The 26,110-nt window shown below is 39.9% G+C and overlaps 2 protein-coding genes across 6 annotated transcripts in view; both read left to right on the top strand.

Moving 5' to 3' along the window:
- Window positions 1–1,437: 1,437 nt before the first annotated feature.
- Window positions 1,438–8,421, top strand: LOC139747213 (uncharacterized). Its single transcript, XM_071659246.1, has 6 exons — window positions 1,438–2,157; window positions 2,671–2,700; window positions 3,267–3,327; window positions 4,320–4,497; window positions 5,049–5,120; window positions 6,626–8,421. Exons 1-6 carry the CDS (start codon window positions 2,038–2,040, stop codon window positions 6,855–6,857), a joined length of 693 nt encoding a protein of 230 aa, XP_071515347.1. The 5' UTR covers window positions 1,438–2,037; the 3' UTR covers window positions 6,858–8,421.
- Window positions 8,422–11,785: 3,364 nt separating this feature from the next.
- Window positions 11,786–26,110, top strand: part of LOC139747088 (uncharacterized) — a 23,127-nt gene continuing 8,802 nt past the window's right edge. The window contains exons 1-2 of one of the 5 annotated variants that reach the window (XM_071658897.1): window positions 11,786–11,917; window positions 21,015–23,595. In XM_071658897.1, coding sequence (XP_071514998.1) covers window positions 21,043–22,758 — 1,716 coding nt within the window. In that variant the 5' untranslated portion in view covers window positions 11,786–11,917; window positions 21,015–21,042 and the 3' untranslated portion in view covers window positions 22,759–23,595. Of the gene's footprint in view, window positions 11,971–21,014; window positions 23,597–26,110 lie in introns of those variants that run through there. The other 4 variants (XM_071658896.1, XM_071658898.1, XM_071658899.1 and 1 more) reach the window with 4 other exon arrangements.

Genomic DNA, 26,110 nt, shown 5'->3' with positions numbered 1-26,110 from the left:
TTCATCTGTATTCATTTTCTATATACCCGGCTTTGCAATATATTTATCTATACTTATGCAAGCAGGGATATTGTAATATATGGACATTATTTACATTGACAAAGGATATATGAAACCCTCAGTAAATGAGCTAACACAGGTTAAATATCAGATTTTCTGTGCAGAAAGATTCTCCCGATCTTCATAATTACGGAACTTTAAAAAGTCAGTCGGTCAGTTTTTGTCTTTCTGCTGCTATCATTCTGAAAACAATAACATGACAATTTGTCTTTAAAACGATGAGTTGTAAATTAGTCATTTTACGTAATTTGAGGACAATTTCCCATTGACAGCATGATTTCTTTAGACTTATAGAGACTGGTGGATCAAATTCTGCCCCCACGGCAGTGCAAGTCTGACAGCTTCGATTTTGGCCAAATAATTCTATCTATTAACACCGCCTCCCTTTTCTGCAGTACGCTTAGGGTCATGCATAAGTCGACAGCTTGCAAGGAAAGTAAACAAATTCATCAAAATGTTATCTAAAAAAAGAATGGAAGATCAGTCAAGCCAGTCAACGTGGCGTACTTAGCTAAGGACCCAGGATAAGCTGTATGGAGTCCAGGACAATAAGGGTGTGTTTGGATCTACCTCGTGATCTCGATAGTTAGTTAAGACAGTTTAGTTAAGGAATTTCGGGTAGATCAAAGTGAGACTGAACTAATTTGTTGGAAATGAAAGTAGATAAATTCATTTTAGCTGAACACAGAGACAGGTAAAACTATTCTATCAGTGAACTTCAGTAATTTCAGGACTAGCACATTGAGTGTTTGATGTCACATTTTATGTATCAATATATATATATATATATATATATATATATATATATATATATATATATATATATATATATATATATATATATTTCTGCTTAGTACAATAATTATTTTTTCAAAAGCTGCATGGCCGATCAGCATTAACCCATCACAGACAAAACATATGTGCACTCATATAAGCCATTATTTCTACAACATATTATAGTTTCTAAGTTATCATTGGTCAGATATGGATATTCATTCATAGAGATATAAAATATCCCTCTATACACAACTTTTATCATGAAATTGTCATTGAAATCTTTAAACATATGCTCTCTCTCAGGGAATGTTTGGCGCTCTTGGTGTAGACGTTGCTAAGCGCTCATGGCGATGACAGGCGGCGCCAACGACCATACCTATTTCCTCATTTTCAGACTAATTAATTCGTGTTACTGGGTTCTTTAGTAACGTAGCTATTTCAAAAGTAAAAACATATTAAAGAATGTCGAAATATAGTTTAATTTTAAACCTACTTAACGTGATATTTATCTAAGAATAATCCGAAGTATTTATGTACTGTAGGTAACTCTATTTTGAGTACTTTTTATACCACAGTATACATTCGTTGAGCGCTCTGGGTGTTAATATTTGTGTCCTGATAATGTAGTGATCAAGCGATGTGACTAATTTCTAAGATTTTTCGAGCATTGAGATCACAAAATTTGTCTGATATATGTAAAACATTTACCACTAGACCGTTTATATATTATGTAAGTCGTCCGTTGCCACATGCAATCAGTTAAGTAAATGCCAACGCCCAATGCTTAAAGCTCAATGAAGTACAAATTATATTTCTAAGTGTGATCAACATCCATCATTACCAGTAAAAGGAAATATGTTAAATGCATGAGTCTGATGGAGCAAGTCTCTACCCAGTTCACATAAAGTTGATTCATTTTGGAGGTAGCAATGGTGACAGGATAATGACACATGAACTCAATCTCATTCTCTAAACATCCTATTGAAACCACTAAGACAAGTCACGGATAGACCAATATTGACAACAGATGTATTATTCTGTTGCACAACAGTAGTAGAAATACTCTGCAGCACCAAATGAAAAGATTCGTACAGTGAAAATATCTCGGATAACGATAGAAAAAGTTGTTATCCTCGTCACAAAAGGCAGTTTAGTATCAGCTGACGATAAGAAGCTGTTTAGGAGACCTCTGACCAGGGCATGATGGGAGTCAGTCCAGCGAAGAGAAGAGAGGAAAGTCAAGCTTCGCTGTGGATTGGGTTGAATCGCCTGATCAGCTTGGCCGTGGCCTCCTGCCTGGCCTTCACCGCTTACCTGCAGGTGAGTCCTCTCGACCACAAGGGAGGCTGGTAGCCCTACTGTGAACCTCCTGGTAGGCAGGTGAAGATCAGGCACTGGGTGTGGTTGTTTTGGACCCAAAATATTTTTTTTTTAGGAATATCAAGGTTTCGGTGAGGGTAATGTCCCCCCCCCCTTTTTTTTTGCTATTAATATCTGGTCAATTATTTTTTTTAAGACCTGACGAAGAGGATTGGTTTTAACTTGAAAATAGCTCATCCATTTGACAAAATTCTTAACGGACACAAGAAACAGTCCAAACAATAAAAAAAAAGAAATAGATTCCATTGCCAGAATACTAGTTTACATTGATAAATATCTAATTTCATTTGTCATCGACTATCTGAAATGATAAAGCGATTGTCTGGCTTTTATCCATTGAAACTTGCTTATCTCTCTCCATCAGTAGTACGTACACTTTACGCAATTCAACTACAGTTTTCATGAATGAACTGTTGACATGAACAAGTGTGTGATAAGTATTGTATTTTCCAGGTGGAACGGAAAGACTACATCGTATGGGTGGTGAGTAACGGAAAATATCTGGATGCTTTCTAACTACAGATCTAACTACAGACACAAGTACTAAACGGATACGTTATACATATTCATCTACAACGAACCTCTGCGTCACCATGACATCACAGGTGTCTTCTAAATCTAGAATGAGACAGCAGTAGTGTTATATATATATATATATATATATATATATATATATATATATATATATATATATATATATCATAAAAATTCTCTCGAGTTACAGTGGACGAAATCATAGTACAAGATGAAATAAAACTATAAACATATTTTAGTCTAAGTTGGGTTAGGTTTCGGGGCCAACTCTTGATATATCTGGGTCGTTGTAGCAAGATGAATTGTCTATTTTTTTTTTCTACGTCTTCCAGGTAATATAAGTATTTCTATTTCTTGATTAATACATTAGAATGATATATAAGTCCATGAACTATGTACTCTGAAGGGAGTCTAAGAAACGCAACTGTAATAATTACAATGATAATTATATATCATACTTCTAATAATAATGATAATTTCTTCGGTAATTGATAATTCAAGCACCTTATTTTCAGCCCACCTTCCTGATCCCTGCCATTTTGACCTTCATCTTGACGCTACGACTGAAAGCAGTTGGTGAGTGATGGGGAAGGATGAGTCATGGTGATGGGTGAGTCATGGTGGGAAGGGTGATGAAAATTGCAGTTAATAATAAGCAGTGAGTCAGCTGTGGATACTTTTCGTAAAATGTGATATTAACTGATGGTGTGGGACGACCGGTCATAGCAAATTTAATGGTAAGAAGTGGATAGTATAAAATAGGTGATAGTAAATGTCACTTTGAAAGGTAATGGGTGATAGTGAAGCTTAAAGGGTAATGGCCTAAGGGCTAAGGGTTGTCAGGGAGAAGTTAGGGTTCGTGTAAGAGTTACGGTTGACAGCGATAGGTTAGGTTGAGCCTTACAGCACGCACTTGGTGGCGAGGGAGGTGGTAGCAGTAGTAGTGTGTGACGGGGGCCACCAATCAATAGCCTAACCTGTTCAACACCATTAACGGTCGATCAGCGGCTCTGACACCCACTGCCACACAAGAGAGAACACTGGCGGGAAAGCGGAACGTTAACTGTCTAAATAGTTTCGTTGGATGTTAAATGAATAACTGTTTTACCTCCACAGGAACTGAATTCAGTCAACTGAAGCCTATTGAACGTCTCTTTGATGGCAACTCATTAATCAACTGAAATCAGCTGCTGTTCCTCTCTGTGAAGACTGTGTTTCATTGTTTCACGTTTGGATTATATATCGTTCGTTTAAAGTACAGCCATGGACTATCATACGCACGAAAATATACCAAATGAATGAATGAACAAATGCATGAAACGAGAGATTGAAGAAGTTCACTGGTTGTCTCATATAGATTTTGAAATGAAAATCTTACCTAGACTTTCATTAGAATACGATAGGTTAGATTTGGTTAAATGTAAGTTAGATTATATTATTAACGTATCAAGTTGGACATAAAAAGTCCTTTTAGTGTTTCATAGACAGAAAAAAAAACACGACAATAGTTACATATGTTATATACAGTTTCCATACCGTTATTTTGCCTCATGTTTTGCTTGTTACAGATTGTGTGGAGGTCCACGCTGTCATGTCGTTCCACATAGGCTGCTGTCTGTGTCACCTGGTCTATCTTGCCACTAGGTTAATCTACATCCTCACCGGGAACTCCCCCCAAGCCTTCCACTCGCTCGAAGAACTCCCCCCTACCGCTTCCTACAACCCTTTCCTCTACCGTCAGACTTGGTGAGCGGGTAGAAAGGGTTGGTGAATACAATGGGCAGGCTTGGTAAGTTAGGCTTGGTGAGTACTGCTGGGATGTGTATGAGTACCAGCAGGTTTGGTGAGTGAAAACTAGGTTGTTTATGAGTACCAGGAGGTCTGGTGAGTAAAACTAGGTAGAGTATGAGTACCAGCAGGTTTGGTGAGTAAAAACTAGGTGTTTATGAGTACCAGCGGGTTTAGTAAGTATAAACTAGGTTGTTTATGAGTACCAGCAGGTTTGGTGAGTAAAGTTACAAGACTCGGTAAGAAACAAGACTTGGATGAGTAATGTAAATAAACCTAATGAGTTAATACTCGGGTGTTTGCTTGATGAGTATATTAACAATATAGGCCTGTGAGTATCCTAATAACTGAACAGTAATAAGATTATGAGTTCTGTAGAGTAAGCGATGTTTTACCGTACTGTTATGAGTCCCTAATGAGTACTAATACAAGGTTTAATGAGTACCAGGCGATACATGGAGTCACCCCATCCGTTCTAATTGAGGTACAACCCTCTGCGCCTTCGACAGGGAGTGTATGGCGGTGGTGATGGTCGTGGCTTGGCTCAAGTTCCTGAGGATCAGCACACGTGAGAACCTCAGGTCAGTGGAATAATGGTGGGAGGGTGTGACATGACCTCAAAGTCAGTACGACGACAGTGATCTGGTGACCTCTGCTCGTCAAGTTTGATATATGGACTTACATGTCCGACCTTAACGCCATCTATGGCTCTCTGCCCGAACTGAGGCTGGTCGAACTCGTTATCTGTCATATCATGAGAAATCACAGAAGTTAGCTGTATGGTAGTGATGACGACAGTGAGAATAATAATAACAATTAGACTCAAGATTATTGTGATATCAATAACAACAAGAATGGAGAACTTACAATGATGATGATGATAATAATGATAATAATGATAATAATAATAATAATGATATATAATGATAATAGTAGTAATGATAATAATAATAATAATAATAATAATAATAATAATAATAATGAGTTATAATGAAATCTTCCTTTCAAACATATGTACACACACACAGAGGGTGAGACGTGTGCTAGGGTAGACCAGCATACCACAGGAGGCAACAGTAAGTCCCTCAACAGAAGTGTGAGGAGAGACTTAGGGGAAGGGAAAGCCAAACAGCACACAATACATTAAATAAAAGAAGATGGTACGAAGACAGAGACGTTTTCAGTGAAATGGAGAAAATGGGACTCTCTCTCTCTCTCTCTCTCTCTCTCTCTCTCTCTCTCTCTCTCTCTCTCTCTCTCTCTCTCTCTCTCAGTTTCTGCTCCTGTGACGGAAAATATTCATTGGCACGGCTACAGACAGTTCTTGAAGGACCGAGACGCCCTCTTGTCAAGCGTTTGGGAGGCGCTGGGATTGGCTCTCGAGTCTTGGAGTGTCCTTCGCTCCAAGGGCGCCAGCCGAAGTGGGTAGGGGAGAGGGTGTAGTGAGGGCTGACGATGGTGTGTGTGAGAGGGGAGAGGGTGTAGTGAGGGCTGACGATGGTGTGTGTGAGAGGGGAGAGGGTGTAGTGAGGGCTGACGATGGTGTGTGAGGGTGTAGTGAACGCTGACTTTGCTGACGGCAAATTCAGCTCTCCACGTCTGACAATGAAAAGAAACAGCTGATATGTCTCATACAGCTGATGCAGTACAGCACAAGTGAGATAAATAAAACATTATATTTCTTATAAAATCTGTCCAACACTATCATTCAAATCTATTCAGTGATAATAACAACACTATGGGTGCAAATCATACCACTTAAGTGAAGCAATTAGACCTTAGTGAGAGGGATTATACCTTCCTCTTGCCCCTAAAGAAAGAGTATGGGATAAACAGGACTCGAACCCTGTCTGACAACAGTGTGTGTGTGTGTGTCTGTGTGTGTGTGTCTGTGTCTGTGTCTGTGTGTGTGTGTGTGTGTGTGTGTGTGGGTAACTACCTATCACCAATCTGTAATTATTTCTCGTGGGGCCCCAGTAAAATTCAGTAAGATTTTAAAACCAAAAAAATTCACAAATCCTTATTTAAAAAAAAAAATTAGATCATGCGATTTTCATCATTTTTTTCTTTCTCCTGGTGAGGGTAGGGAGGCAGGCATGAGCCAGGTGGCGGTGATATCCCCGAAGAAGATGCTGAGGATGCTGTGTATGGTCTTCCTGGCGCCCTTCTGCCTCCTGTGGCTATGCTGGGTGGGCGGCCCGCCCCTCTGGGTGGCCCAGGTCGCCCGCGCCACCCGGGATGCCCTGGACATAGAGACACACCCACAACTTCCAGTCTACAACCCTATTGCCCAACCACAGAAGCCTTTTCCTAATTAGTGTGTGTCATCTGTGTAATTACCTATATGTGTGTCATCACCAAGTGGAATTAGCTATCCGTGTGTAATATCCCATTTCAAGTGTGTAATTAGCAAGCGGAATTACCTATCGTATGTACATACATACGTGTGTATCTTACCTATTTTCATGAGTGTCATTACAAGCTCGTCTGATGACCTGTTTTCACGTGTGTAATTACCTGTCTGTGTGTCTGATTATTGTTTTTGGAAGTGTGGTGCCTGGTAAGCAACAAGGGACGGTGTGAAGTTGAATGTTTCAGACTCGGGAGTTCATGAGGACGTATGACACAGTCATTTACCAGGCCACTGTACCTCACCCTCTTCTCCACACGAAGCCTTGCGTCCTCCCTGAATAACGGAAAAGAGACAGGATAATTACTGTAAATAGAATAACAAAAATATTTTTTGGAATCGCGTTGATATATATATATATATATATATATATATATATATATATATATATATATATATATATATATATATATATATATATATATATATATATTCCTATGAGTCCACGGGGAAGATGAAACACGATAAGTTCCCAAGTGCACTTTCGTGTAATAATCACATCACCAGGGGAGACACAAGAGAGAAATATGTCAGTTGATATACATTGAAGAGACGATGTATATATAAATTAGTGCCATGTTCTAAAAACCTGTCATGTTAATTCAGTTATCATTGACTCCTCTCACAATTATATATAATAATCCCAGTTGTCGGACGGGAAGAGAAATAACTATTTAGGTGATCAATACCGTGACGTATCTTGGCTAGGCTACCTCGTCCGGCGCGACAAACACCTTTGTTCTTCTCTCTTGACCACCTCGTCCCTAAAGGTCCAGCTAGTCTTAAAGACAGACATCAATTATTAATAATTATGTTATGAGTTAGACATAAGTTATTTCTATGAGTTGTATAGAGACAGAATCTACATTAGCGATCCATCGTAGCTCAAGCTGCGTGAGTCATCGGAGGCCTGCCATGGCGGGGGAGGTGGGGTTTGCCATGGCTCATGCGCACTAGCCATTGTGCGATACAAAATTCCACTAAATTGTATATTAAAACTAAGCTTTCATTATCATCAAATCAAATATATATTTTCTTTCTTACTAGCATACTTTCTACATCTGGTGAGGTTTGAATTAACATTCACTGGGTGTTCCTTGTCAAGAATGTCTATATGCGGGTTCTGTATTGTAGGTTCTGTCACCTTCGTATACCATCAAACCGTCTGGAGAATATTTTCTCCTTTTCAAATTGATTCATCAGGTTCACGTACCAACAGTAGCACCAAAAGGAAAGTGTTTGATCAGAGATATGTTGATCAGGCCTCAATAGCCATGTGTGGGTGGAGGAGTTCGAAGACAACCTTGTCAGCTGAACACCTGAACTGCTTAATTCTACCTTTCACGCGTCTCTGACAATATCTCAGTTATCCATCATCTGAAAACACGTTTCGTTTGAGCCCTTGTATATCCCCATACATCCATGAACAGAAATAATATCGTGGTTCTAAGAGAATAAAGATTCAGGCTATCTGACTTGTTTTTATATGGCTAATTAATACTCCTGACTTAGACGGGGTAGGGAAAAATGAAGAAAATATCAACACAATCTTTGGACTTTGAGCGCCAAGTTCCAGTTATTCAATGTTTAAGGATAACACATCGTATGTTACCTCTAAGCTTGAATCATGACTCTAGTTTTAAAAAAAAATCTACTTACATCACTGCTAGATAGATATATCTATGATTCACGATAGATCCTGATTCAATATACACAAAAGCATTGTCTACGTGAGAATGTTATGTTGTATGAGTTGTATAAAGATTGAAGTACAGGGGAAATAAAATTGTATTAGTAGATTTGAGACTTAAAAACATTGAAGCAACACCACAACATTACCACTGTAACTGCAAGCATACACCAGGCCCTAACGCGGTCCCGGACCCTTCACCACACTACAGGTGAGCATCGATCTTGTGTCCTCAGTACCACGTGTAGACCAGTGCTCACTCAGCCAGCAACCTTCACACATCTCAACAGGGCCTGGGGCACCCTTTACATTGCCTCATTAATGTTTCTACCTTTTCCATAAAGTGCTCAAGTGTATGTGTGGTCTTTGCTTTGAGTGTCTGATGGACTAGTTTTCACAGCCCTTGATTCCAGTATGGATAATTTAGATTATCTTCCCATGTTCCTTATAACAAGTCTAATTTCTACGATAAAATAATCACAACTTCCCAACAAAAACCTATAAATTTCTACGACACTTTTTTCAAAGGTCTTATCATTTCGTTAATGATGACAGGTTTTTAATATTCATAACGGTTGTTTATTATTCCATGATGAAGAGCCATCGGAATTTTCCTCCTTACATGCTTTAGGTTAGGTCAAGGGTACTTTACGGGACTGTATCCCAGTCTTACAATTCATCTCTTGTTACCAACTGGTGCAGGGCGCAAACCCATGAAACAATAGTCATAGCCTATTCGTAAACCATTCATCGTTTTCCCTGTTATCTTATTGACGACTACGCTTCATATACGATGGTTAACATGTTAATCACATGAAGTTCGTCTCATCCAAATAGTCTCTGTGGTTACGGGTGAAAAAACAAAAACTATATATTAATGACTGTACGACGTCACAGAGTAAAATTCTCTGTCGGCCACACCTTAAATTTTGAAAATATCAACGTAGCAACTAGGCGTCACCTCACCTGCCTGTGACCTTTGTCAAATCCCCTCGAAAAACGCCACATTTTTCTTCCATTTATTTCTTAAGTTGTGGAATCCCCGTAATTTCGAAGAGGCCAGATACAAGTACCATGACAAAATGTAGTCAATGATATATATATATATATATATATATATATATATATATATATATATATATATATATATATATATATATATGAGTGTAAAATGAAAAGCAGAGTCGCTTAGGAACGACTGCAGCCACTGGTTTGTCTGGTCTGCGAAGAACCGATTCAGTGCGTGACTGCAATACCAGTAATCCAGGCAGGAGATTCAACACTACAAACAAAACCTGGATAATACTCCTCAATCCTGCCTGCAGGATTCCACACCACACGTAAATTTCTAGGCAGTTTAAGCCAGAGATATACAACAACATCAGAGCCTGAAACTGCGCACACGGATATTATGTATAAGTATACTGGGGTTTGAAAATTTGTATACAGGAAGTACTGGTTAACATGTATACGTATACAAGAACCTAGAAATTCGTTGTATACTACAGTTTGAAACTGTATATATATGAGAGAGAGAGAGAGAGAGAGAGAGAGAGAGAGAGAGAGAGAGAGAGAGAGAGAGAGAGAGAGAGGCTACGAGATTTCGCTCCGATTGCAAGGATAACAACAGAGTGACTCTGGCAGTTGATTGGTCTATACCCTAAATATCCCCAACCAATCTTGTTTCATTGTTATGGGACTTCATAACATTCATTTGGGGCCATCCTATCATAGACTCATTCACAGCAGCTAATGCATGACGCGTGAACACGCTCTCTGGAAAGGGAACTAGCCTTTCGTAATTGGGGAACGGAATGGGAGTCCAATAACTGGCAAATGGACATATATCACAACTTAAACAGGGGAATGAGGACTTCGCTACTAGCAAGCAACTGCTGAAGAAATTGTAAATGGGGAAAGTAAGACGTTTATCGTAGCTGGCATAAACCCACACCAATAGTTGTGACTAATACATATAACAGTGGTAGAAAAAAAAGAAAATAGAAACCCGCAGCGCTAAGAAAAAGAAAAAAGTTTAATGTATGAACTGTGATTCAGTGAATATTAAACTCTAAATAGCTGTTTCCGCTCTTATACCACGCGCATAAAGTCACCTTCAGGGAATTTCTACACAAAGGACTACGTCATTTCCTGCTCTTGTCTAGAGCGCAGTGTTACAGCTGCAGAACCTCATAAATGCGATGCTGGGATTTTATAATGAAATACGGATTCTAAAGCTCAATTGAAGAATAACAAATCTATATTCTACGTACACACACACACACACACACACACACACACACACACACACACACACACACACACAAAAAAAAAAAAAAAAAATGGACCAAGGATACTAGAGTAGGAACAGTTATAAGTAACCACTACATCCCCAGTTGACTGCGAATGATACAGAATTACAGTTTCATATATATTCTGACCTGTTTTAATGTTAGTGGTCAACGGTGACACTGACTTTACTAAGCTGTCAAAAACACCACTGTGGAAAGAAATATGAGTTGCATGTCGAACTTCGTCGTATCGACGGCGGAAAATGACTAAATATGCCTTGCTATGTGCCCTTACAAATGGCTGATTATTCTCCAATTGGCAGTTTCATTTTCTGGTCATTTTTAGTTCCAATCCTCCACATATCATTGTAATTAAGCAACAGTGAGTGCTTTCAGCACTGACATTGCTGGAGCTCCGTAGAAACTTCATTAAACACGTATGGAATGCACTTCGATGGTGAGGAGTCTACAATATTTGTGGATCAGAGATGTATCGGTATTTTTCTATTTCCTGAGAACCCTACAATTCTCAGCTCCTCTATTGTGCGTTTGACGTTACGCTCCCATTCTTCCTTTATGTTGCATCGGTATTAAGGAGGATGACTGTATAGTACGTTCCCCTCCTCCCATTGAAAATGAATATCTCCTCTGTGTCAGTCTGCGTCTTTTGCTTTCATTGTCACGACATGTGGTTCTGGTATTTCCTTTCCTATTCACTGAAGTGTTTGCCAACGGATGACTACTACAGCCATCCAGAGGCTGTGCGCTCTTAAGGGACATGGAATAATAGTGAGGGACGGCTGTACTGGTGCGTAGTGTATGTGGGTGTTGGTTGGTCTGGGTGGGGTAGGAGGCGCCAGGGAGACGGGGCCCGGGTACAGCAGTGCGGCGATAACTGTCGTAGTGGTAGGACGTGGAAGGCAGCTGCTCGCACACCACAGAGCTCCGGCGCCTTCACGCCCAGCCTAAGGGCTGATTCTTCTTCCTGTTAGTGTGTGTGTGCTGCACTAGTCTGTGTCGTTTTGATATTCTCGTCCCAGGTAATGGCACAGGAGTGTAGCAATGAACTCGTTTGGACGAGGTTACAGTTTGTTGTGATACACAAACGAAGTGTTCATCAGGAAAATAAACATAATTTAAATGCCATATATCAGATAAAAGGCCAACAGAGTGAATGTCAATGGGAGTATTTCACAATGATTCGTCGTTTGCCAAATTCCAGGGTCTCGTAAATCGACTGTGGATAGTAACATTTCCATATTTTTATATAGAGATTTGAATTTTACATATTTCATTGGCTCTAGTCTATTTTGAACAGTAAAAATTCATTTATAGCTACTTGTAAACACTTTCTGGTTTGTCTCAATCATAAGCACGTATCCCCAGACCACGCCCACCCGAACGTGACTGAGGATCGGGTGTTGTCCGAGACGAGCAAGATCGTCCCCGATGCTTTCTCATGTGTTCCTCTGCATTCTTGTGCAACATTTAACTCTTCCATGGTGACTACTTTGTTTAACATCACTGCACGTCCTTGGACTTGCAAGCAAGATGGTGCAACACGTAATTCAGTCTCGGATCTTAGCTAGGTTACGGAATAGATCGTCTTCAACATGTGACACCAAATGTCTGCATTGCTCGCAGTATATTTAGGGCCCTGTTGTTTACATAATTACCACGATTAATTTAAATTCATCTCTTATTAAAGCTGATGATGATAAGCTTCTTTAGTGTACGTCACCGACAAGGGAGTTTATTATGCAGTATACAAGAGGCTATTGATTCACCATCATTCCAAAAATTGTATATCTTCGAACTGTTGGATAACATTAAAAAGATGAAAAGCATTTCGATTATTTTTTTTGTATTAATCACTCATTACTCACTCACCAATGGCATGTATGATTACATGATGTTCCTGGACTGGCGCTGCCTCTTCGTTAAACGCCTGTGAAAAGTCACCTTCGACAATGTTGAATCGGTTAATAACGGGAGTACAATCTGTTCGAAGAATTTTTCACTCAATAGAATAAGTTCCTCGTTTCCCTGCTACTGGAAGGAGCGCAGCCACAGACCTGCAGTTCCTGGAACAGGGGTCATGGTGTAAAGCTAGCTCCTCATTCAAGAAACTGGTCCTTGGGCATATAAATGGCCCATCCACTCGTGTACACACACACAGGAACAGAGGAGGGGGCCAGGTGAGGATATTCCCTCAAAGGCTCAGTCCTCTGTTCTTAACGCTACCTCGCTAACGCGGGAAATGGCGAATAGTATGAAAAGAAAAATTATATATATATATATATATATATATATATATATATATATATATATATATATATATATATATATATACAGTACATAAAACATATACATGAACATTCACAGACATATATATACACATGTACATATTCATATTTGCTTGCCTTCATCCATTCGGCGCCACCCCGCCCCACAGGATACAGCATCGCTACACCCTGCTTCAGCAAGGTAGCGCCAGGAAAACAGACAAAAAGGCCACATTCATTCACACTAGGTCTCTATCTGTCATGTGTAATGCACCGAAACTAGTTCCATATCTACATCCAGGCCCCACAAGACCTTTCCATGGTATACCCCAGACATTTCACATGCCCTGGTTCAGTCCATTGACAGCGCGTCGACCCCGGTATACCACATCATTCCAGTTCACCCACAGGATACTGACGTAGAAGAAACGTTGTGAGAAAGTTTAGTCACTGGTACTGTGTTGACATTATTATTACAGTGGAGGACCTTGTCTTATGCGCCGCAGCTGAGTGTTCTCCAGACGCTAAGACGAGTGTATCTCCCTTAATTCGAAATTATTCGTTTTTAGTTTCATGAAAGTTTGTACCGAAGCCATTTTCTGATTATATTAAATTTCTCTCAATTATTTAGGCTATACGGCAGGATATGAATCACTCCCATTATTTTCAAGTTTTTGCACTGAAATGTCATATGTGAATAGCAAGCATACATACGCAAACACGTAAATACAAGTCGTGACAACAATAGGAGATACAAAAGAGAGGAAACTTCGCGTGATCCTCACCCTGGGGAACACATACATGAGGTTGCAAGAAACCGCAACCTGACCACTCTTAATTACATACCACACAATGAAGGCTTCGGTGAGGGAGTTTGTAAAGAGATACCAGGTGAGAAAACCAGATGGGTCCAATCTACTACTCGGTGTAAAACGAAGAAATCAAAGATGTTTTATGAAGAAAATGACGGCACAACACAGGAAGTATTGAAGTTTGTAAGAGGTGGCGCCAGGAACATTCGGAGAAAGACATCATTTGCTCACACACACACACACACACACACACACACACACACACACACACACACACACACATAGACATAGTCTAAGGCGAGTTCAGTTTTTCTTTGACTGAAACTTACTTGACCAGAACACAGGGCACATGTCATGTGCCTTTTCTTGTCAGGTTAGAATAACTGTTGGTGTCCCACAGGTCTCTTCTCTGGGTCCGCTGTTGTTAACGTACACGAATGCCTTCCCAGAGGGAATCATAATTAGATTGCGAATGATATCAGAATCCGTTGTATTAATGATTACAACGACTTTACTTACAAGGATACAATGGAGAAGCGTCATCATTAGTTAGATGGATGTTTAACCAAACACACACGAAGGTTATGGCGCGTCGGGAACAGAGGAACCAGACTCGGAGAACGAGTACTTCCTCCTTGCAGAAGGCAGAGGAATCCACTTGCGCGAGAAATTAAGGGATAGACTTAATGATGATCGGCGTCAGAATCACAACGAAATACAAGAACAAGGAAGGTTTCCAGACATTCATATCTTCATTATAGAGTCTTCAATTATGTCTCCCTATATTAACAAGCATAAGATACTCCAGCTAAAGTCCAGCGGCGGGCAAAGCGTGAACTAAAAAGAGTTGATGATAGGATATCAGCCGTAGACTTGCTCACATAGACAATGGGAGGTCAGGGGGTGACCTGGCTATCATCAAATCACCCTATTGGTGCCGATAAAACACAAGAAACTGAAACTAAGACGTATAAAGTAATGAAATATTTGAGTAGAGTAATTGTATGGAAAATAATGGTAAATGGAACATATGAAGTAAGAGATTACATTAACAAGTGTGAAAAATGTAATACAAATGAGGTAAAGAAATGAGCCTTGAGTGAAAAACACCTACTCATCACGTTAACACATTCACTTTCATAAAGATATGCAAATTTTTCCATCAGAAAGCAATCGTGAGCAATAGGGACATGCAGAAAACTCTATGCGTCCATTTTCAGTGTTTCAGCAACTCCAAATAACATCATTTTATAAATTCATGGCAATTCTTGCTTTCCTGTTCCACTAAGGCGAAATAATATGTATATTAGAAATCTATATTTACACATTTCACTTTGTTCAGTATCAGTGATAAGTATACGGGAAATCACATCCAACGAGAGAACATGAAAGTCATACAAATTAAGAGAAAATTCTCACACGAAGTATAACGTAAAACACAGAAGTGCAATTTTAAGCGTTTTTGATCCGCGTTATGTGGCATCCGGGAGTAGCGCTTGCATGCGGGAAGTGGCCGCCCTGTTTTGTTGATGTTGTGAATGAATGTCGCATGAGACGCTCAACACAATGCCGATCACTGTCACAGTTTGTCATATTTACGTTTAATCCCGCCCCCCCCGTCAGTCAGAGGTAAGACGAATGTGTTTAATCTTGAAATAGTTACGTTCTTGTCTAAGGAGATGCAGATGTTATATGTGCATGAAAGTTGATATGTGTTGATGTGCATGACAGTCGTTCCTTTATGCATGATGTGTTGTAGCGAGATGCCTGAATGTTGTAGCCTATTGGTGTTTGTGAAGTGGTGCTTGTAATGCAGATCAGCAATGACAGTCTCTTTACGATGGTTTTATATATATATATATATATATATCGTACGTCTCTTGGATGTTGTTGATATTTTTGACAAATATGAAGGAATTGATTCCAGTCATGTTAGATGGCAGAGGCAGTTATTTGAAAGATGAAAGTACATATTTTCCTTGCATATATCACATATAAACAAGCAGTAAACTGATAGACAGACAGACACAGACACGCATGGTTTACTGTGCAAAAGACAGCAACAGTTTCTGCAAGATAACAAAATGTTATTTATAATATAGACTCCAGTTAGTCTTTACGAATTTCCTAACCTCAGATAATCATCAAACGGAGAGTGAGTAATATGACGTATTAATCAACCACGTAAATAAATAGAGAAGACAGCAATGTCGTGTAATCAAGTTTATTGTACCAGTTCGGCAGAACAAAGTAGGAAAGAAAATCCGATTTTAAGATGATTCGTTTCTGTTCCATTCTGCTTCGTTCCTAATGTTGTTTGTATTTCCCCCATTTCTATCATATCTCTTCTGTACTGACGTCTCTGCCGTGATATCCACCCTACACTGTCCCCCCTCCATTGGCGACGCTGTAAGTCCAAATCCAAACGACAAGAATGAAATAAGAAAGAATATCTTTCTACGCTGTTGATTGGAAGACCTACTTTCGGAAATTCAATATAGGGAGGAGTTGCTGGAGGGTTCTCGAGAGTGAGGCGATGGTAGTTTAAGAGGAAAGTATACGAACAGTGTCGAGAATTTGTAGGCTAAGTCGAAAATTGAACTATATAACCTGCAGAATTTACTTAACCCCATCTATAAGTGAATGTAGATTTCAAAGAGGTTCTTTTAATGGTGCGATATTAAGTTTATTAATGTATTTATTGACTCTCATGATACATACATTTGATAAGATGAAAGTAAAGTTGGTAACTATAGGAACCGTAGGCTGACACATGGGTTTCAGGAAACTACTATGGGTTCTCTTAGTTCACACAACATGCCGGGCGGTGGTTTTGGCGGCGTGTTAAAGGTACTATTCATTTGAAAGAAAAAACAACAACGTTACCAAGAAAGAAAGAATATATAGATTTTACTGCTGCTGAAATGCACCGGAAATACCAATGACAATGAATGGCTAGGCTACTTCCCCTCCAAGTCATCGAATAGAGTAGGGAGAAATAAGGAGCACGAGCCATACTTGCCAGAGGTACCGAAACCATGTTGTGAATGTCCTTGGAGCAGCTCAGTGTGGCAATACCTTCCCCAGGCAGCGGTGTCAGGATATATACATCAACAACATGGGAACTTTGAAAAAAAATCTTGGCAACGTTTAGAGCCTTCCGAGTACAAGATCAACAACCGAGTTATAAACATTGCAACCCCTGCCTGACTATAGAAAACATAGCATAGAAATAAGCAATATAGTTTAAACCTCGGTATACAAGCCTAAAATCAACCATAGCTCAAAGATGTACCGTAAAACTACTTTGAAAAGAACAGGTTTAATACCAAAATAATAAATCAAAATCATAGGTTCCTTACTATCTAAAACCACAATAGTTTACATGCATTTTCGCGAGCATCCAGCTCAGGTGTTCCCTGGTCTGTGGCTAAAGCCTCAACCATTCTCATCGCTATGTCTGTGGCGTAACATGCTTCACATCTGAAATTCTCTTGATCGCCTCACACGTAATAGGGTGGTCCTACCTCCCATGCGTGACCTCGACCTTTGTGTTGAAAGATACGAGCCTACTAGAGCAGCCAGGTTGCCCAGAGACTTAAATATCATACAGGAATATCTTTATACGACTGACAACTGCAGGGAAATTTCAGAGTTCCTGTTTTTGAACTTAAACCACTAATGGACTCCACTGTTCGTCCACTCACGGAATCCATTGTTGGTCTTGAATACTATATGACATCAGATTTCTGTTATGACAGTTAGAATCTCTCTATACATGTGCAAAAGAAAAAATAAAGACTAACTTGGCACTAATGAGACTAAGTGAACTATCGCGTTTTATCATTTTGGTATTAGACTTGCTTTTTCAAGTACATTTGATTTTATAAATGCTTTATATATTTTTGTCATGATTGATTCTATCTTGTATATATATTCGTTTTTATTATATCAGTAATTATACTGAACATACTTCAAAAAAGTGATCAATGCACACAGTTATCAGAATCTTAATAATTCGAAACTTTATTGGTCCAATCAGAACTTAGGCACAACACTAAGTTATTGATATGAAGTTTTTTCATACTGTGAAGGTAATTGTTATCTTCATATATAATCCTGATCCTTAAACGTAACATAGCACTTATCAATTTCCTTAGATTTAACTATGCAACAGAAAGTTTCATGTTTAATAATAATAATAATAATAATAATAATAATAATAATAATAATAATAATATTAATAATAATGATAATAATAATAATAATAATAACAATGATCATAATTCTTTACCAGTTTAAGGGTATTTGATGAGGTTATCCATGTTATATTTTGGTGTTAAAATAAATTTTCATGTCGCGTTAAATTTTCCAAATGGCCTCGTTAGACCCTGTCTGGTATGAAGGTACCTTACTACAATTCCAAGCGCATGAGGCGTGTGATTAAGTAAATCATCGTATGAGGAACGTTACTTGTCTTACAAGTTTAAGGTGATATACTAAACGCTGCTTTGCTGATTATTCAAGTAATATGATGAATCAATTGAAAAGTAGTACCGGTAATCAATCAGCCACAAAACAAACACACTGAGAAATCCTTAATGTTTAAAATAATGCCAGAGTTTGATCTATATAAATCAGGAACATGCGTGGAACAAAAAACATTCAGGAGAAACAGCTTCCTTTAAGTTGTTTCTGATATATATATATATATATATATATATATATATATATATATATATATATATATATATATATATATATATATTTCACAACTGCTAGCTACAAAAATATGACGATTCATTGTATCATACAATATCAGCTATTTATAGTTATAACATGGTTGAACTTTTACGAAAGTATCAATGTAGGCAGCTGTTTATCAACTACATTTTCTCCACAATTGTGCTCCTCATTTCCTTTCAGTATTCTTTTAGTTTACATTAATGTTTACTGATTTAGGTTAGTATTTACAGGTTTACATTAGTATTTACTGGTTTACATTAGTATTTACCGGTTTACATTACTATTTACTGGTATACGATAGTATTTATCGGTTTACATTAGTATGTCTAGGTGCTTCTCTTCCCCTGTTAGATGTCGGCGTCCTTCATACATTAATATTTCATGAGGAATTCACGTTTGCATGGCAGTAGGAACCCAGAGAACGACGGGTCGTCATGGAAGAGTCGGCTTCGTGCCTGGCTACTACGTAGACGTGGCCGATGCTACAGAACACTGACGCTGGCAGCATTGCATTTTGTATACATTGACGTGTCGTGCGGAATTCTCGCTCAGTGGTTTTTATCTGTTGCTAACCATGAAGTCCAGCAAGGAAACCCTTTTAAAGTCTTCGAGTCCCCAAAACTCGTTCTTCTTAATTACTAGTCGAGAAAAATGCATATATATATTTCCCCATCATCTAGACCAAAGGGTCCGGCAACAAAAGTATTTTTCCTTCATAAAACCGTATATTTTTTCATCCAGTCTCCTGAAATATGCCGTTTTTTTGAAGTCTTTTCTTCTCACTTTGAAGATCCTCCCTTCAGCGTTATCAAGCGAGCAGCGTTTCTCACGTTAAGGCAAGCGGCTGGCCAAAGAATCCGCCTTATCGATTAATGGCGGTGTCCGGGAGGGAGGTAAGCGAGCGGCCTTCCCGTCCCCCAGCTGGCTGGCTGGCTAGGTTAGTGTCTAGTCAGCCCGCCCGAGACGACTGCCACAGGTAATTTACGCCATGTATCTAAATTGGATGCCACTACTTAACTATCGTCCGGTGATAAGCAACGGTTATCGTAACGCCTGTTAGCTGTTGGGAGCTGTAATGTGTTTTGTATTTTTCGACTCCAGACACCTGTGGTATGCCTTTGCTGTAACATCTTGAACACTCGTTGCAGCGTTTATAAATACCCATAGGAATGCTACCCGAAGAGTATTAGGTTCTGTCTTTATAAAAACGTTTCATAATCCCATAAAAAAAGCTTGCATTTCGATGTCAATAGATACACATCTTAATTATACGAATTAAGCTCACTAGTGAGGAAAATGAGCTGAAAACCTCTTAGATATGCTGCTTATGTATACAGGGTGGGAATAATTCATTGACTGGTTGGTTAACTGGGCTTTAAAAAGCCTGTCAACTGCTAGGGTAATTAAGGCCGTCAACGTTAAGTTACATCCACCAACCGAAAAATCTTCAACACCTTCTTTAGGGGGTAAAAGGTAATTCTAAGACCACATACACTCTTACTAGGCATATGGCCAATGATATTTCATTCCTAAGGTTTCAGAACTTATGTCTGCCGAAAAGGTTCAGGCGAGGGATCGCTCGAACACAGTTGTATGGTATTGAGCAAAGAAGTTTTCAAGTACGGAGGTAGTCTAACCAAGCAGGTGGTGAGGTCACTGAAAGTACAAATGACAGTAGAAATATATGAGTGAAACGTAGGCGGTAGAGCGTATCAATGCCGTTTTAAATTCCTAAGCGTCGTGTCTGAATCTTCTTGCCTAGTTGATGCGTTTACCTTTGTACTGATAGCTGTTCTAAGGTCGCGTTTAATTACCGTTATCGGTTTAGATTATAAGCTTTTCCATCTTTTTTTTAATGGTCTTTAAAGATTGTGAGTAAAGCTTGCTTTTATTACTTTGTTTTCATAATATTTCGTACATATTCACTCAGGTTACATTGGATCCTGTTCGTTGTCAAAACTCTACACAAACGGGAAACACGTTTACACAAATACACGCACCATAAATCAAGTGACAAAGTTACTTTCAAAACAGATATGTAAGCATGTCTTCACCCATAAATGACATACAAAAATCTGCCAAAAAATCCTTTTGCCAATATTTAAAAAAATTATTCGCAGCTTCAAAATTTACCTTTTTTTTTTTTCAAAGATTTTCACTTACCCTTGCAGTTAACATGGTTTACACTCGCATTCACAAATGCGTGTAGACTTCTTAAAGTCATTTCTTGCTTATTTTCAGATAGGAGTAGCGGGCGAGCTGTGTATTAATGAGTGGATCCGAGGACCGTGCCAGACAGGGTCGGCACCGCCAGCCTCGAGGGGCGAGGAGGACTTCGACGTCAACTTCGAAGTCTGAGGACCCGTGGGTACCGCGGACCGTCTGGGTGGCGGGTCGCTACCCGACGGTGGCTCATCCTATCCATTCCTCAGCGCCGGGAACCTCCCGCTCCGTATCTCCTCGTCCCCCTGGTGCCTTACCCCGTACCAAAGGCGCGTCTCGCTCCCTCTCGCCTCAGTCGCGGTCGCAGACGCCGACGGGAAGCGTGTTCTTCAACACTATCAAGGCCGCGAGACAGAGGCAGAAGGTGCTCCAAGACGCCACAAAAACTCCCACGGGCAAAGCTGACTTCGGAGATGTGGTGTTGTACCTGCAGGGTGCCGTGTCCGCTGAGGACAGCAGCCTAGACCCGGAGGCCACAAAGCGCCACTGGCACCAACAGCAGCAGCAACAGCGGCAACAGCAGCAGCAAAAACAGCAACAGCTGCACCAACGACAGCAGCAGCTACAACAAGAGCAGGAACGACTACTGCAGCAACAGCAGCAGCTACAGTATCAGCAGCAGCTGCTACAACAGCAGCAACAGCAGCAGAAGAAGAACCTGGTCGGGCAGCAGCAAGTACAGTTCGGTAGCTTGCTGAAACAACAACAAAAATTCCTTCAGCATCAAAGACACAATATCCCTTATCAGCAGCTGGTACATCAGCAGCAACAGGTACAGCAGCAGCTGCGACAACAGCACCAGTTGCAGCAGCAGCAGCTGCAGTATCACCACGCGCAGCAGCAGCAGTCATTCAACCATCAGGGACATCAAGTCCAACAGCAGTTCGGGCAGCTGCAGCAACAGTTTCAGCAGTTACAACAGGAACAGGAAAAGTTCAATGAACAAGTACAGCAGGAGCTGGAAAAAGAGAAGCAGATAGAAGAACAACTAAAGCTAAGGGAAGAACAACTCAAAAAACAACAACAACTACAAGAGGAACAAGACGCCAAAGCTAAACAATCCGAGTCAGAAGAGAATAACAACGACTCATTTAAAGATATAAACAGTCTCCTTCGAAGTGTCTTAACTCCTGCTGAAGAAGAAGACGAAGAAGAGGAAGAAGAAGAAGAAAAAGAAGATAAAGAAGCCGTTGAGTCTGAGAATGCACCTTCTACGGCGCCGCCGTCAGAGGAGAGAACCGAGGGTTTCAGCCAGGAGGTTCAGGGTGTCGAACAGTGCGTCGACCGAGTTCGATCCTTCAGCTTCAGCAGCGTAGCCACCGAGGAGGCAACATCTAAGGAGGTACATCCACAACCTCGACGACGGTCTTTGGTGCTGAGCAAGGGGCCCTCTGGGTTAAACTTGGGACCTTCCCTGCTCCACCACGGACCTGGGGGACACCAGAAGGGTCCTGGGAACCTAAACAAGGGCCCGGCTTCCCTGAATAAAGGCCCGGGTAATATCAACAAAGGCCCAAGCGAGATAACGAAAGGGCCGAGTCGACTTTGCAAAGGTCCAGCGGAAATCAACCTCGGCCCTGCCGAGAGACAGACAGGGCCCTCAGGGATAAACAAGGGTCCGAGTAACTTAAACAAGGGCCCCCTGACGGAATACACTATCCAGGCCACTGCCTACAAAGGGCCCTCCTCTCTGGCTAAAGGACCTGCTAATAAGATATTAGGTCCGGCAAGTCAGAGGTTGACGGCCGAACACACGCACTGATTCTACTCAAAAACGCTTGAGCTGTTCCTCAGCGAGGTGAGCATATCGCTGGTGACACTCGTAAATATCTTGAACATCGAACTCGCTCGCATAGTACCCTCCGGCTGCTTTGCTCTCCTTCCTCTGATGTTTATAGAAATATTTTATTCTATAAGTGTACTTTAACAACATAGCACCTCATTTATGTAACGATCTATAGCCACCGCATTCAACCTTCAGTATATGAAGATTTCAAAATGGTGAACTGTATCTAGCCTGAAATATATTTATAACTTTGAGATGCGAATAACGGAAACGAACGTAAAGTAATATGTTGTGACGAAGAGTCGAGTGATCTGAAATTTATGTCGGGACTCTGGAGAAATTTTGAACAAAATGTCAACCAGTTTCGGCTGCCAAGCTATCATCCATTACTTTTAAAATCATGACTACACAAAGGAAGATTTAGTGTCATATCCAAACATCATAACGTTCCATAGGAAGATCTTTCTGGAGTGCGAAAGATGAGTTAAACACTGACAAGGTATGAGATTCAGTTACAATCGAGTGGTTTGAAGCAGAAGGTTCGGGTGCTTCGTACAAAGTAAGCTCTCCACCGCCAAGATTCAGGTGATCATATCTTAATCATTCCTGGTTCAGAAACTTCCACTGCTCTACACTAAAGTGGTCCAGAACATAAGTCTGTTGTAGATCTATATTTCTTTTCTCTTCAAGTATTCAAACAAGAAACATCGGCACCTAAAAGCATTTGAACAACAAGTTGAAGCCAGCGCTCCGACTTAAACCTTTGAGCCGTTGAACTCCTCTGGGTCAGGCTTCCGATACTACAGATCATGAGGTGAGTTGAAAACTTGCAACACATCATCACTGCCAATAGTCATTTCTTCCTTTGGTCGAGTGTCATTCACGCTGTATATTCGTCACGAGTCTTGGGCATGGATTTGGGGGTGGATGTAGTTCGCTGACTCCCCCAGATTTTTTATCCACCGGTAAATCATTATAATAATCTGCACTTCCCCAGTTACTATTATACATATGCGCACCCTCCCTACTCCCAGTGTTTGAACATCGGAGCATATGACAACATCCTAAGACAACACTGACCCAGCGAGTGTGTGAATTACAGCTAAATAAAGAGAGGGTCATCTCTTTTCTTATCTAGGTAACCTTAAAATCATAAGTACTGATAACCAATACCCGTGTGCATGTTTGTTCATTAACTCAATCTCTCTTGTACTGGGCTGGTCATTTTCTTGTTTTCACTGCATGGACTCACGAAATAGCAAAAGAAGAAAATCTGTTCACATTCAGTTGCTGTCTTGTCCGTATTTATCATGGGACCAAAGTATTATTACCATCTTCATTCAAAAATTCATTGGAGTTGGCAGCTACATCCAGACGGTAGTCATAACCATTTTGCTTGATTTTCTGGCACTGGGTACAGCAACCCACATAGTCACATCGCCTTCAATGAATCGCCAGTAACACGTCTCATTGATTAGTATTGATGGCAACTACGTTTCCCTTACAACACCAGACACGCATCGAGATACTTTTTCTGCCCCCAACTTTTCGTGTTTGGCCGTGTGGGCTTTAAGCCTATCATATACCAGGGTCATTAACGCCGTCAAAGTCAGGCTACAACATCCACCAACCGAAAACAATCGTAACAGCTTATTCAATTGTTAGATGGTGATTCAAAGTCTGCATAAACTTTCACCGTACGTTGGGCCCATTGATGAGACCACTGACATTTTGGCACCACAGAATTTGCACCAACAGAAATATGCAAAAAATAAAAAGAATCTAATGCATCAGCTTTTCATAAACCCATTACAATAACGTCGCAAAAGCTTTTATCAATTCCTCTCCCAGAGAAAAAATTTTGACAATAGACACGCACCTGTCAATGAAACCTACTATGAACTATATGCAAATAGATTTTATCATTAATCATGCACGAAACGTCACTAAATATATTCAACTTGTATTACAATTTAACACATGAAATCTCCCAGATGATTCCTCTGAATTGTAAACAATTCAACGATTGCACTTACCTTTATCGCTTCTCCATTACTATGTTTTCTGTCATCACAAAACTTATTATAAAAGCAGAGTGGTCTTCGTGCATAATAAAGATTGGTCTTCTTACATTTTTTCATGAAACCACGAGGATAAGGTTGTTGGCTTGAACAGAAATAATAAAGTCTGAACGAAAAATTCTCATCACATTACATTCATGCTCGAGATATCTTGATTCTTCAGCTGAATGAATTTTCACATCCACAAAATATTGCTAAGTCAACAAAACACTGGCACAAACCACTTCACAAAAAGACTTAATAGATATTTATATCAGAGGAGGTGGCACACAGCCAACAAACCCAGCCAAACACTACGGGCTGGCTGGCGACACCATCATACACAAACACACACATACATACTCACACACACACACAGTTGCCACTGATCATTTTTGAGTGATGCCAAATACGACAAATTAATGGTATCAAATCATCCCAATATGTAATATATATTGAAAATAACAGAGAAAGTTATCTTTTTGCACTGACGTGTTAACTTTGTCATACGAGTATAAACAAACACTCCATGAATATGATTATTGTAATGCCCACCGGGGAAGTACTTATTTTGAGGGGGTACATATTAAGCAATATAGACCGGGGAAGTAGATATGCATGATCTACTCTGGGGTGTGCTTATTATGGAAATTCAGGGGAGTATAGATTATACACCCGATTGGCATTTCACCGTGACTGAAGTTAAGTCTTTACCGAAGCAGTAGTATGATCATCAGCTGACGAAACAAGGATATGAGCTCGTCTAAGAGATTTTTTGCTCCATGGGAGTACATTATACAGCTACTGAGTATAACGTAAACTTGGGCGGCAGGACCCACTGAAAAAAGGTGCTCTTGGCTTTTAGGAAGGAGTTTTGGGATATCTTATTTGCCCATGTATAATTGACCAATTAACCCACAACCAATTTCTCAGAGTCCTGGTGTTACTTACGCTCTCGCTTTAAATGCTCCTGAAACCCAAGGCTGCGCTACTTCCAGGAGAAGGGAAGTGTAGACTCATTTGTAGTAATAAGTTCTTTGACGAGACTGTAGTCTCGAAGCATGGTAATATATATATATATATATATATATATATATATATATATATATATATATATATATATATATATATATATATATATATATATATGATGCCGAAGGGATGAATTAAGTAGGTCTGAAAAAAGCACAAATTATTTCAAGGTACTGGTAATTAAGGTTAGGTTAATCTTAACAAATAATTAAGTTGAACAGCATTTTAAACTTTTA

Source organism: Panulirus ornatus, chromosome 67, assembly GCF_036320965.1.
Source record: "Panulirus ornatus isolate Po-2019 chromosome 67, ASM3632096v1, whole genome shotgun sequence".
Taxonomy (NCBI): domain Eukaryota; kingdom Metazoa; phylum Arthropoda; class Malacostraca; order Decapoda; family Palinuridae; genus Panulirus; species Panulirus ornatus.
This window is presented reverse-complemented; position numbering and strand designations above follow the sequence as displayed.